The sequence below is a fragment of the Sphaerodactylus townsendi genome, linkage group LG16 (assembly GCF_021028975.2).
Source record: "Sphaerodactylus townsendi isolate TG3544 linkage group LG16, MPM_Stown_v2.3, whole genome shotgun sequence".
NCBI classification, from domain to species: Eukaryota; Metazoa; Chordata; class Lepidosauria; order Squamata; family Sphaerodactylidae; genus Sphaerodactylus; species Sphaerodactylus townsendi.
The window spans coordinates 30,087,564-30,101,797 of record NC_059440.1 but is presented as its reverse complement, the minus strand read 5'-3'; the positions used below and the strand labels follow the sequence as shown (position 1 = coordinate 30,101,797).

General features: G+C 52.3%; 1 protein-coding gene across 9 annotated transcripts in view; it reads right to left on the bottom strand.

Annotated features, from left to right (window-relative positions):
- ARHGEF10L (Rho guanine nucleotide exchange factor 10 like) overlaps positions 1 to 14,234 on the bottom strand; it is a 77,671-nt gene that overhangs the window by 20,763 nt on the left and 42,674 nt on the right. For all 9 annotated transcript variants that reach the window (XM_048518830.1, XM_048518829.1, XM_048518831.1 and 6 more), the window contains 6 exons: positions 11,316 to 11,500; positions 10,278 to 10,393; positions 8,956 to 9,083; positions 7,572 to 7,672; positions 3,666 to 3,787; positions 26 to 112 (listed from right to left, as the gene is read on the bottom strand). In XM_048518830.1, coding sequence (XP_048374787.1) covers positions 26 to 112; positions 3,666 to 3,787; positions 7,572 to 7,672; positions 8,956 to 9,083; positions 10,278 to 10,393; positions 11,316 to 11,500 — 739 coding nt within the window. The remainder of the gene's footprint in view (positions 1 to 25; positions 113 to 3,665; positions 3,788 to 7,571; positions 7,673 to 8,955; positions 9,084 to 10,277; positions 10,394 to 11,315; positions 11,501 to 14,234) is intronic.

The window sequence follows — 14,234 nt, the reverse complement described above, 5'->3', positions numbered from 1 at the left end:
GGAGGATGTCGGGGCACCAACTCACCCAGAGGTAGCCTTGCGGCAGAGAAGTGCTGACGGCTGAGAAACCCAGCAGTGAGGAATGGACGGGGCTGTGCACGGCCGCTCCCAGCTGCGCAAAGGAAGAGATGCAACAGGAAAAGTCAGGAGCCCTGTTTGGAACACAAGAGAGCCCGACAACAGCGCTGCTACAGGTGCACTCACACACCCCGCCCTCCCCCCACCTGCCTCTTTCTCCCCCCCTCCTCCTTCAGCTTGGTTTCCCACCACTCAGCTGTCTTCCTTCGCTTGCTCTTTCTTCCTCTGTCTTCCTTCTCCTCTTCGTTTCTCTTCCAGGCGCCCCCCCCCCCCCCCGCCCCCGGCTTCTCTCCCTTCCCCATTCCTTTTGCAAAGAAGCAGGGAAAGCCTGAACAAACCTCACCTGGGTTCTCGACTGGAAAAAGGGATTCTGTCAGAACGACGCCCCTCTCAAATGAAAGAGATTTCCAAGAGGATTATCTTACAGAGTAAAGAAATTCAAAAACGAAACTCGTGGGGCTTGTTCACGCTTCCTACTCTGCAAGACTAGCCAGGTAGATCTTACGGAACTGTTGTGCTCCAGACACGCCTTCCACCGTGCCCGGCTTTGAGGGAAGGCTCCTTCCCCACGAGAAAAGAAGCTCAGCCAGCACGACCCAAAGTTGCCAATTAAGTGCCAGTTTGAAGACTAGAGTGTTGTGGGTTTTCCGGGTTGCATGGCCGTGTTCCAGTGGCATTTTCTCCCAATGTTTTGCCCGCATCTGTGGCTGGCACCTTCAGAGGATTCTAAGCTTTGCTCAGGGACATCGGTCTCCTCTCGCACAGCGGCCCCGAAAGGCAATTAAAAGAGAAAGCGCTGACTGATGAGGATCCGCATCATTTCATGCCTTCCCCAAAAGCAAAAAGACCGCAGCTCCTTTTCACCAGAGGTGAAGCAGAGGCAAACCTTTGAAGCCAAAGGACACAACTGCAAAAAAGGGGGGGAAGCTATTGCAGAACCTCAGGGGTAGACAGAGGGGAAGGAAGGACGTTGTGGAGAAAGCTTTGTAGATTAATCGTAATGTATGAATAAAGAGCCCCCTTTTCCATCTGCTTCCCTTTCTTCTCTTGTGGGGGAGGAAAGCTAGAGAGAATCGACGGCAGATCATCAAAACCAGCAAATTTTGCAGGCAGCCTGATGAGAAAGGCAGATCTCTGCCAAAAAAAAGGAGCGCGTCTCTGGGGTCCCCAGAGGCAGCCGAGCCACCGTTTTGGTCTAATTAGACAAAACCGGCAGCCAAACCTTGGGAGGGAACTCGAGGAGGCCTCTTCTGCCAACATGGACTGTCCCGCTGGAGCGGGCTGAGTGGGACGCAGTCAGTGGCCCAAAAGCTTTGCTTCTGTGATGGCGCCCAAGTGGGTCTTTAAAAGGTGACATTCAGAAGTCCTTTCTTGCCCTGAGGGTGGGATGCCAAGAGATTTCTGGGATTCTCTAAGAGGCTAAAGGAATAAGTGGGTTGGGGGGACTCCCTGAGTCCAGACTCTGTGACCAGACTCTGAACAGAACAGGTCTGCCGGGCGCCTCCTCTCGTAGAGTTTTGGCCCCTGGCGAGGAGGTGACTCCCTGAGCTGGGAGGGGGCCCCTGAGATGTCTGTATCCCTCCCTTTTTTGTGGGTGAGTGGGTGGGCTGGGTGCGGGAGATTTTACACTGCGTTTGGTTTTGTAGGATGGGGTTTTATTGTCATATTACTCTTGTTGGATTTTGACTGTTGTGATTTCACTGTGGTGTGGTTGTAATTGTAACCTGCCCTGAGACCGTGCTAAAGGGTGGGGAATGAATCTAAATAAATTGAAAAAATAAAATAGAAACATTCGAGTCCACCATCTAGACCGCGTTTCCTCACAAGGTGTTTTGCCATCTGCCAAAGTCCGGCACGAAAGTCAATGTGGAAAAAATACCGCACCCAGAGGAAGAAGAAGAAGAAGAGTTTGGATTTATATCCCCCCTTTCTCTCCTGCAGGAGACTCAAAGGGGCTGACAATCTCCTGGCCCTTCCCCCCTCACAACAAACACCCTGTGAGGTAGGTGGGGCTGAGAGAGCTCCGAAAAGCTGTGACTAGCCCAAGGTCACCCAGCTGGCATGTGTGTGAGTGCACAAGCTAATCTGGTTCCCCAGATAAGCCTCCACAGCTCAAGTGGCAGAGCTGGGAATCAAACCCAGTTCCTCCAGATCAGAATGCACCTGCTCTTAGCCACTGCTCTTAGCCACTACGCCACTGCTGCTCCTAGATGAAACAGAACAGTTAAGAGATGTGTGTTGACCTGCGGAGTGCCTGATCTCTCTCCTTCCTCCCAGCCCGTTCTTCCCAGCCCGGTTCCTGGGCTCTAAGAAGGTCTCCAGTCCTGGGAGGAGGGGGCTAGAGAGCGCAACTGCTTTCCACGCCCCGCCCTCCCCCGCTCCAAGGCAGAGCAGTTTAGGTCCTTTTGGCCCAGGACTAACACAGGGCCGAGGAAGCCCTTTTCTCCTTCCAGACTCTGCTCTGGCCTCCTGAGCTCCAGCACCCTCACAGGTTTTTTTTACAACCCAAATTATTTCCATAAAGGGACCGGGATGGAAGAAAACGCTGTCAGACAAAAAGAGGACAGTGAGATAAGGACAGGGTGGGCCAGAGCGTTCCCCACCCCACTTCACTGCTTCCAATACAGACATCTCCTTTCAGAGCTAAGTGGGGGTCCCTTAATTGTCTTTGGAAGTCTCCCTTCTGTTCCTAGATGACTGCCATGATTCACTGGAAAGGCACTCTGGACATGCTCAGACACACTCCCAGCTTCCAATGTTGTGACCCAGCATAAAAAATAGCGAGTCGCTGGGAACAGACAGTCTTAACTGCAGCAACAACAGAAACAAGAAACTGAGAAGAGATCTCGCCGTACCCGTGGGGGTGGGAAGGGGGGGCTGCCATAACTGGGCTGCTAGGAGAATGAGCCCCACAATTACGGCTCCAGCTGTGAAAACTGTCACAGAAGCCAACCCCCGGTCACAGCCAGTGTTTTGTAGCGGCATTGATTTCTGCAGTTGGAGGACAAACAAGGACCGCTAAGTGGCGAGTCTGTCCTCCCAGCTGCCTTGTTTCCCCCCCCCCCCCCCACTATCGACAGTGCGCAAACCACTCAGCACACCCGACTAATTGTGGCCCAGAAAGAGCCACACCGGCTCGCTGGAGGGGTGATTATGATAGAGAGGGAGGGTCAGTGGTTCCTCTCTGCTTCGGCCACCAGGCTTCAAGGAAAACCAATCTGACACAGGCTGAAGTCTCAGAGGATTCACTCACATGAATAGGCAACACCTGGCGCACGTCCAGCCCCCACGGGGACACACACAAAGCTCCCTCTGACTGAGTCAAGCCCTTCCTCCACCATGGCCAGTCTTGCCTGCTCAGCCTGGCAGCCGCTCTCCCAGGTCTCAGGCCCAGAAAGGCCTTTCACATCCCGCACTGACCTGCCCCTTCCCACCGGAGACCCGGGACCTCCTGCGTGTCAGGCGGGGCTTCTCCTCCACGGAGCCACGGCCCCTCTGTGCCCACCTGGCTCCCTTGGTCCCCACAGCTCCGCCAGCACGCGACCTCTCCCAGCGCAGGGCCCTCTGCATCACCTGTGCTCCCTCACCTGCAGGTCAAGAGCCTTGGAGGAGAAAGCAGGCAGGCGGCAGACCAAGATGGGGCACCAGAAGGGGGCTTTGCTCTTCTTGTCCTCCTCGGGACACAGCCAGCCGGGCTGGTTTTCTTCCCCTAAAGCAAAAGGAGGAAGCGAGAGGAAGTGAAGAGCCAGCGCTTGTGGCCGACGGGCAGAGCACGGGGAAGGAACGCAGGGGCCCAGAAGAAAAGACTTTACTTCAGGACAAGCCTTTCGGCTGTTGTGGGTTTTCCGGGCTGCGTGGCTGTGGTTACAGCCACGCAGCCCAGAAAACACACAACAGCCAGTTGATTCCAGCCACAAAAGCTTTCGACAATACATTTCTAGGCTTGGGATTACTTTAAACTCCAAGCATACACGGCTTCTGCTTTTCAGGACGCTATTTTCAAGAGGAGCGCTTTCTGCTGGGGCACCAACGGATCTTATGAAGATGCAAGAAGTTCGGGCCCTCCGCCTCCGGCACTTTGCTTCCCCCAGCAACGCACGCACGCACACACCCCGCAGCCAGCCACAAGCTCCACCATCGCCAGCTACACAGGAAGAATTGAGGAGTGCTAAGCGGGGGCGGGGGGGGAGTTTTGCACATACTTTGAGAGTTTTGCACATACTTTATTTTTAAGTGGTGGTTGCAGTATTTCCCCTCAAGCACTTTGGATTAAAATAGGCCAGCAAACTGTTAAAAAAGACAAGAGAATCAAATCATCGCTGCCTGGGGGAAGTCGGAGATCCAAATAAGATTTCAAATGAACGTTTCCCCTCCCCTCTCCTCCATTAAAAGGAGGTTTTTTAAAAAAGGCCCTCTTGCCGCAGTGGCAGCTGAAGTTAAATAGCAAACAGAGATAAGAAAGAACAGAAGGGTCTTGTGGGAGCTGGAAGCAGGCGAGCAGGCAGAGAGCGCCAGGCACATAAAGGGAGGCTGGGGCTGCCCGGGACCGTCGGCTGCGCCTTTCTTCTCCTTCGGTTAATGAAGAGATTAAAGGGCTGGAGACGCTCAGAACAATGACATTGTGGGGTTATCCGTTTTGGGGCTGGAAGTGGGGACGTTCTTGTTCTTTTACATTCTCAAACAAACTTCCAGAGGGGACGTGCTCCATTTAAGCAGTTGCGGAGGGCTTTTCATCACTTCGTTAAAACAGCCCTAGTGAGGAGTGGGGAGGTTTCTTACCAATGAACTCCCGCACAGACCTCCACGGGAAGCCACTCTGGGGCAGGGAAGACCTCGGTCAGCCTGAACTGCAAGTGCCCATGGGAACGCTAGCGGCGGGGGGGGGGGGGGGGGGCCGCCAGCATCTCCAGCTGAGTTTTAAAAGTCTCAAGGCAGCCAGGCTGAAAGCCTCTGCTAGCCGGAGCAGAAAGCCCTGGGCTGGATACACAAAGATCTGCGTAAACTAGCCTCCAGTTTTGGGGAAGGGGAGATTTATCCTGGAGGGACCCCAGCCACTGACCCCTTCCCATCTGCTCTTTTGGCAGCGCACAACAAGGAGACGGCTTTCCTCACCTGTGTGTCTCTATCCAGCACCTTAACGAAAACAACAAAGGAAGAAATCGTATTTGACTGTTTGATGGCTTTTAGTTGACTCGAGTGTGATTTTAAGTATTCTACCTGGAAGCCATTGATAGGAAACAAATGGAAGAAACACGGGCAAATCCCTTCTCTTCTCCATGACGGCAGATCCAAGCGTGGCCGGACTGCCTCTGGCCACGGCCCCAGGAAGGGAGCCCTGTCAGATCACAGCTGGCCCCCTGGAGCTTTGGGTCAGCACCCTCTGCTCCCACCTCTGCTTCTGCTGGAGCAGGGCAGGCTCTGAGGGCCAGAGCGGGGCCTGGATTAAGTCTTGCTTGTGGCCCCAATGTACGCTGGCTGACACAAGCAGGCCACACTCCACCAGAACTCTCAACCACCACCACTGGGGTACTTTATGGGGCATTTGTTAGGGTACATGGGGCTAATACTGCTGGCCCATCTTACCATTTACTTATAATATCTATATGCCTCCTGGCCAGAGACCTGCTTGAAGCAACTCACTTCGTAAAATCAATATAATTCAAATCACAGACCACCAGATGATTATGGATATGTACATGTCAAGCCATAAAAAACATCAGGGGCCTAAAATGATCCCCGTCCAAGAGGCCTCAATCACGCCATAACACAGCTGGAGTGCCGTTGCTGACTTCTGGGGGGAAAGGAGAAGCGTTTTGGCCAAGAGTTTGCTAAGTCCCCATTTCAAAGTGCCACCACCCGAAAAGAACATAAGGAAGAGCCAGCTGGATCAGACCAGAGTACATCTAGTCCAGCACTCTGCTACTCGCAGTGGCCCACCAGGTGCCTTTGGGAGCTCACATGCAGGAGGTGAAAGCAATGGCCTTCTGCTGCTGCTGCTGCTCCTGAGCACCTGGTCTGCTAAGGTCTGCTAAGCAATCTCAGATCAGGGAGGATCAAAATTGGTTGGATCAAGATTGGTCTCAAAGGAGGATCAAGGCTACCAAGATTGTTCCTGTTCCTGCTCACCCCCTGCCTCACCTCTGCAGGTGGGGGCACAGAGAGTCCCTGCAAGTCTACATGCAGCCAAAAATGTCGGCCTACCTCACAGGACTGTTACAAGCATAACAGCAACATTCTGAAGAGCTCTGAACCCAAAAAGGGGGGCAGAAATGCTAAATATAGTACAATTTGTCTGCTTTCTCTTGCTGGGGCTGAAAGTAGCGGCCAGCTCTGCCCGGCAACTGCTGCCTCCTGCCTGGGATAGATCCGCTCCTCGTTTCATTAAAGGTCTTCGGTCAGCAACTCCATTTCTTGGCGTGGGCACCTTTTGGACAGACTATGAGAGCAGCAACCAAGTTCTCTGTCCTCCTCCATATATCCAGCCTCCCTCCAGCCAGAACTGGGGCCTTCTGTTTCCCTCATCCATCTCAGTCCATTCGACAGCCTCCAATGTCTTCTTCCGGTGGAGTGTGGCAGGAAGGTGGGGGGGGGGGGGGGAACACACTTGGCTGGTGCTTGGAAAAGGCTGGACCAAACCTCAGCCGTGGCCACCTACCCCTTCCCATTCAAGACAAAGCTCAACCCAGGTTCTCAGTCCCTGCTATGCTAGATCTCCGTGCCAGGGAAGAATTCTGAAAGCAGAACCCTTCTGCGTAGGACAGGGTGCCCCACAGCACCCCACAGGCAGGTGACTGAGGAAGGCTTGGCTCAAAGGAAAACCCATTCCTGGAGATTCTGCAACTACAAACGTTGCAAGGAAGGGAGAGGGGCCCAGCCGGCTTTGCAAGTGCCTCTGCCTATTTCCTCCCTGCAACATCCGAGCCCGCTCCCGCCGCTCACGGGAGATTTGGGCAGTGGCTGCCGGAGTAATTGATTCCTCTCCTTCACCAGGTGCCTCTGGGAGTGGCAGCTCCACTCTTTAATTACAGAAAAATTAAAAACACAAACTGAGAGCAGCTGACGGAACGCGGGAGGGGAGCTGGCTGGGGAGCTGCGCAGAACGGAAGGAGGCTCGAGCCCCGTCAAAGACACTGGAAGGGGCAGAGGCCAAAGCGGACGGTGGGAGTCACGCGGGGAGGGAAACGGCATCCAGTGAAATTCAAGACAGAAATAGCTGCTCCTGCTCCCTTTCCCCCACAAATATCCAGCCTACAAAGAACGCTCTGGGAAACCCAGACGCTGGCGTGGTTGGGCCCCAATAGAAGAGGAGGGCCCACAGGGGTGGATCCCAGACAGCTCTTCTGCTAGCGTAGCAGCAGCCACAGAGGCTGGACAACTCTTCTGTAGGCACAGAAGGGGGAAAAGACTTCTGCCAGGTGTGCGCCCCCCTCCCCCCCCCCCGGCCGGGGCAGGCTTGTCCTGATCTAGACGGCACTTGAAGGGAGGTCACTCACGAAGGGCAATCTTGGCCAAGTGTAGGCGGTTCACCCAGGATATCTTGCTGAGGGGGTTGGGAGTGATGAAGACCACCATGACGCTGATGGGGCGACCAGACCTGCAGAAGGGAACAATCAGGGACGGTAAAAGATGCTGGGGGGGGGGGGGGGATGGGGACAAAGTCACTGGCTTCCCACTATCAGTACCCATAGCCAAAGAGGCAAGAGTATTCAGAGCTGGGTGCTTTCCCCAATTAACTGTTGCAGCTGAACAGCTGGGGCTCCAGCAGCCTCCCCCCCCCACACACACACACACTCTCTGCCCCCTCACCATCTACTCAAAAATCCCTTTGATGTGGCTGAGAAGCAGCCAAGGATTCTTGAAGCCCCCGACCCCTCGTGGATCGTACAGCACTGGGCCAAAACTGATTTTTTTAAAAAACTGAAAGCAGAAATTAAAGATGACAACACTTTACTCAGGAAGATTAGCAACAGTTTTCCTTCTAACAATGCGACCGAAAAAGTTCAGCTGAAATCAAGCACATCTTGGCATAGGAGGTTAAGAGCTCATGTATCTAATCTGGAGGAACCGGGTTTGATTCCCAGCTTTGCCACCTGAGCTGTGGAGGCTTCTCTGGGGAATTCAGATTAGCCTGTACACTCCCACACACGCCGGCTGGGTGACCTTGGGCTAGTCACAGCTTCTCGGAGCTCTCTCAGCCCCACCTACCTCACAGGGTGCTTGTTGTGAGTGGGGAAGGGCAAGGAGATTGTAAGCCCCTTTGAGTCTCCTGCAGGAGAGAAAGGGGGGATATAAATCCAAACTCCTCCTCCTCTTCTTCTTCTTTTAAATCTGCATATGTGTTTTAAATACTGATGGAATTTGGACTTGCTTATCTTTGGAAACCCTTTTGGATCTGGTGCATATGAGGACACACTGCTTATTCACAAAATGATAAACGTGGGCTTTCCCTTGTGATAACTAGTGGTAAGCCCACCTGGATAAATCTCTTTATGAACCTGTAAATCGCCTCTTTTAGAATCCTAACAAATTCATCTGCTTGTTAATTTTTTCCAATTCCAGTGTGTAAAACTTACTGATCAGACAAAAAGGCAGACACAGTTAATGATTTCTGACTGGCTGACAACTCAAGTAAACCTCTCTTCTCTTGTGAAGTGGCCGCCTCTCACACAGAGACGCAGGAGCAACTTTAAGAAACCAGCTAAGCACTCGACTGCTCTGGGAGGGAGACATCCAAACAGCAGCCTTGGAAGATGACCCTGGCGGCCCTACAGCTCTTCTCTCTGGAAACTCCACCCCGGCATGGGCTCGTTTTGAATGTGCCACACGGCAAGCTGTTCTCCACATCACAAAGCAACCAGACTCAAACCCCAGACTCACTTGTCTGGCTTCCCAGGGAGCAGGAGACGGAGGCGGCACTTGTTGGCAGAATGGATCTCTTCCTCCTTCACCCTCATGAGCCGCTGCAGTGCTAAGCACCAGTCCTGCGCCACGGTCATGTTCAGATTCTAGAAGGGAGGAGGCCAGAGTTAAACCAGACCCATTTTCAAAGCAAGATCAATCTGTCTGTTGAAATGTAACCACCACACAGAGACGAACACTCATTTCCCAACAACTGAGACAAAAACACGGTAAAGGCCTCATTTCTTACATTTAGATTTTTTTTAAAAAAAACCCACTTTGAATAATTCAAGTAGTTCAAGGAGATAAGAGGGAAGAGGGAAGCCGGGAGAAAGCTGCAGAGATTATACTGATAAGCATCCAACTCAGCAAAGTCAAACAGATCACACTACAGAAAGGGAAGACAGCCAGGAAAGAGGTGAAGAGAAGAAAGTCACCCAAATGCCTTTGCCAGGGACAGCAACAGAAAGGAACCAGCAGAAATGAAGACACTTGAATATCCCAACTACCAATCCCAGACGTTAATTTCCCATAACTTTGGTTGATGCCCCACTCAAGGCAAAAATGACATAATACAGTTTCTAATAAGTCAGGTCCAGATTCCCGGACCACACTTGCTTCCCAACAGCTGTGGGGAAGATCAGTTTTAAAGTCTGTGGGATCCCAGTTTCCCACAGGACCAAGCGGGGCTGGGGGGCTTCTGCACTACCCCCATGTAATAAATGGCTCTGGAAGAAGAAGAAGAAGAAGAAGAAGAAGAAGAAGAAGAAGAAGAAGAAGAAGAAGAAGAAGAAGAAGAAGAAGAAGAAGAAGAAGAAGAAGAAGAAGAAGAAGAAGAGGAGGAGGAGGAGGAGGAGGAGGAGTTTGGATTTATATCCCCCCTTTCTCTCCTGTGGGAGACTCAAAGGGGCTGACAATCTCCTTGCCCTTCCCCACTCACACCAAACACCCTGTGAGGTAGGTGGGGCTGAGAGAGCTCCCAGAAGCTGTGACTCGCCCAAGGTCACCCAGCTGGCATGTGTGGGAGTGCACAGGCTAATCTGAATTCCCCAGATAAGCCTCCACAGCTCAGGCGGCAGAGCTGGGAATCAAACCCGGTTCCTCCAGATTAGATACACGAGCTCTTAACCTCCTACACCACTGCTGCTCCTCTGGAGAAGTGAGTTGCTTGATTGTGGAGCTGTGAGGGTGCCAGTGAGTTTGCCTGATGAAACAGCATTGGGGAGGAAGTGCGGAGGGGCCCCATATATGCTTACCAGGGTCTTTTGAGCCCTGGCTGTCCCGCTGGGAGCCGGACTCACCTGGTACGTGCCATGGAGGGTGCTGATAAGCAGCGTGATCTGCTGGACGACGGCCAAATCCTTTTGTAGATCTTGGAGCTCCTGGAAGAGGCGAGGTGGCCCCAGGTAGACTTTGTCTGAGGGAGGGAGGAAGATGGGGGCACGTTTTAGAGTTGCAGAGTCTGATCCTGGGACGAGACAGCGAACACGTTCCTTAATGGTGACTACTCTGCACTAATCACGATGCGCACCTGTGCCTCTGCCTCCTTTCCTCCCTCGCAGCCCCCCTCCCAAGTCGGTCCATCAAGCTCTGTCAGTCTCCAAGCTCAACACCCAGTCCCACTGAACCTCCTCTGGAATCAAGGCCTGGCCCATCTCAGCTCCTGCCACACTTGGTCTGTCAGGGACCTTCCCCTGGTTTGGCTCAGTCTTGGCCTCTGGCCCCGCTTCTTACCGAGGACCCAATTCCCACTAGTTTTCGGCTCTGCACAAGATCCTAACATGCTGAGTAGCCCTTCAGCCCGAAAACCTGGCTGCTGGAATGCGTCCTTCCCCTAGACCTGACAGTCAGTCTGTTTAATGTATTGTCGAAGGCTTTCACAGCCGGAATCACTGGGGTGCTGTGTGGTTTCCGGGCTGTCTGGCCGTGTTCTAGCAGCATTCTCTCCTGACGTTTCGCCTGCTTCTGTGGCTGGCATCTGAGGATCCTCTGAAGATGCCAGCCACAGATCCTCTGAAGATGCCAGCCACAGATGCAGGCGAAACGTCAGGAGAGAATGCTGCTAGAACACAGCTATACAGCCAGGAAACCACACAGCACCCCAGTCAGTCTGTTTGTTGCGCCACGCTGGCAGTGCCGAAATGTGGACAAGGCACTTAGGCTATTGCACAGCTATGATTACTCTGGGGTCCCAGCCAGCCTCTGCGAACAACACAGAAAGAGGTGGTCCAGCACATGAACGTGGTGGTCACACTGGCCCCACCGGCCACCACATCTGGGGACCTCCTACGTCACATCGACTGGGTGTTTGGAGGCAGGAGGAGCATAAAGGCCCTCACTGTGAGAAGACTGGCTGGTCGGCATGTGCTTCTTGGAGCCCACGTTCTGGACGACCACGCTGTCCTTCTCGTGGCTGCAGCTCTCCTGGCCGACTTCCACCACCTGGACCTGCGGAAGGGCCGAATTCCACTTCACGATGTATTTGGGGCCCAGCGGGACGAGGCTGCTGATTTCCAATTGGCCTCTGCAAGGGCAAAACAGACAGGCCTCTTTGAGGGGGGAAAGGCAGGAGGGCAGGTATCATCCCCAAGCGCACCAAGACAACAACATTCCACAGCAATAGAATCACACTACAAAATCTACCCCACCCCCTCAATAATAATGCTTCAAAATAGTGTTTTATTCTCTCTGCAGGACACCACAAGGGAACGAGGACTTTAAGGGAACATCCACTCAGAGGCAGAGTGGCAAAACGGCTGACAGGGCCACGCCAACGAGCCGTCTCTTTATCTAGCACATCTGTGCCCTGGAGCTCAGACCACTGCACACGGTTCTCTCCCCATTTTGTCCTCCAAACAGCCCTATGAAGCCGAGAGGGATCTGCTGACCTCAGGTCACTGAAGGGAGATCCATACCTCAGTCCTAACCCCCCTCTACACCCACTGCTCATCAACGGAGCCCTTCGGGGATCGGGCGGTATATAAATTTAAGAAATAAATAAATAAATAAATAAATAAACCTGGGGCAGAGGAGCCAAAACATTAAACCAGGAGTGTCCCAACTCTGGCGGTTCAGATGTTAATGGACTACAACTCCCATCAGCCCCTTGGCCATGCCAGTAGGGGCTGATGGGAATTGTAGTCCATGAACATCCGAAGTGCCAGAGTTGGACTGCATTAAACACTGGGGAGAGAGGAGAAACATAAATAATTCCTTGCATGTTTGGTTTGTTCCTTTGGAGGGGAAGGAAGAAAAACACCCACACACGAGATCTGCTGTGAAACTACAATCCAAAGTCAACAGGTATCTGACAAGAGAGCTTTGATGCTCGAAAGCTGATAACCCCAAATATCTTGTTGGTCTCTAGGGTATTACTAAGACTCAAATCCAGCAGGATTTGTAACAAGTAGAGCGAAGGAAGATGCCCCAAAGACTCTGGTCAACGCAGTGCTCTGAATCCAACCAGAGGAGCTGTTCTAGGCTGCTGGGGCTGGCAGGGAGAAGTTAGGAGTCAGGGTCTGAGGCAGCCATTCTCAACCAGGGTTCCGTGAGCATGTCCCAGGGGTACCGCGGCAACACTACTGCCCCCCCCCCTCATTTTTGTGGTGTCTCCCACCGGCGCCAGCAAGGACATGGAGCTGGCCCATGGGGCAGGGCCAGCCACAAAGTCAGCAGCCGCCACCACCCCCAGTGCTTCCTTTTACCCTGGGAGGGGAAGGTGGGGGGTGTGGCAAGCAGGGGCAATGGGAGGGGAAGGTGGAGGGTGGCGGCAGGGGTACCGTGAGATATGAAGAATGAGTACCCTGACCTTGAAAAGGTTGGGAAACACTGGTCTGAGGGCTAGTTTAGAAGAAATGCTAATATTTATCTCAAGCTGTGTGGGGTTTTTTTCTCTAAATAAACTCTTGTTCAGTTTTAAAAAGAAACCATCTTGTACCTGTCAGCTTTACTTCACTGATTATTCAAGGCCTGGGTGAGCCAGCTTCTGTCCCTGCAAAACCAGTTCATATTCTTTTTTTAGTTTCCACTGGGAGCCCTGGTTCATTGGGGTGGGCAGGAAATTGAATGTGTGACAGGAGGGAACACTCCTTTGCCGAGAGGTGGCTGGCCCTCCTCACACCTGGGAGCGTGGGGCTTGGAGTTCTGCATTTAAATCCCGACTCAGCTACGAAGTTCAGTGGGGCGACCTTGGGCAGCCCCTCCCTCGCCCTGACTGCAGGAAAAACTGAGATGATCTCATGTCTGCCGGGCTGGGTTCCTTGGAGAAAAGGCAGGATATAAATGTGATCAATATGTGAATCCATCAAGGAACTCATCCAATATCTTTATAAACTGGCTTTTTTTTCAGAAAAGGAAAAGCATTGCAGCAAATTTATGGGTACAACCCAAGGTAGATGGGCTGGACATTGGGGGTGGGGCTTATCCCTCTGGTCCTGAGAGATGGGGGGGAAAAGTACAGGTCAGTATTGCCAAAATGGGAAATCTACATGAAATGAGGCAATATAAGAACATAAGAACATAAGAACAAGCCAGCTGGATCAGACCAAAGTCCATCTAGTCCAGCTCTCTGCTACTCGCAGTGGCCCACCAGGTGCCTTTGGGAGCTCACATGTAGGATGTGAACGCAATGGCCTTCTGCTGCTGCTGCTCCCGAGCACCTGGTCTGCTAAGGCATTTGCAACCTGGTCTGCTAAGGCATTTGCAACATGAGGGACACCGGCTGCTGGCAAGTCGAAGGGGAGCCTTTTGTTAATCTCTGCTGAAAAACTGTAAAAAAGATTTTGTAAGAATATTACACTTCTGGAACTGGGTAAATTCCTTTGACCTTCCTGGTGAGCTGACTGGTGCCAAGCCTTTATAACTGCCTGAAAATAACACGGAGACAAAAGTTTATGTCTTCGAGTGTCTTTACTACCTGTATCCTTCCCTTGTCCTCTCTCCTTGTGGGGTTATATATTACACAATTCCTTTATTTGTCCTGACAGTAATCACCCTGCAAATCAGGTCAGGCTGAGAGGGTAATTCCATCCAAAGCCACAGAATAATTCACTTTAAATTGAATTTAAAGCTCTTTTTCAGATGCTCTTTCATAGAACGTTCCATTAAAGTCTTTCCCCTTCGCCACAACGCTGGAAACCGTTCAGACTCATGGTTTTCAAACTTAATTTCGAGTAGGGAGACTTCAGAAGTTTTTCCTGGATTTGGAAGCATTGTATTTTCTGGTCTTATTTCAGATATGGAAGCGAAGCATAAGAAAT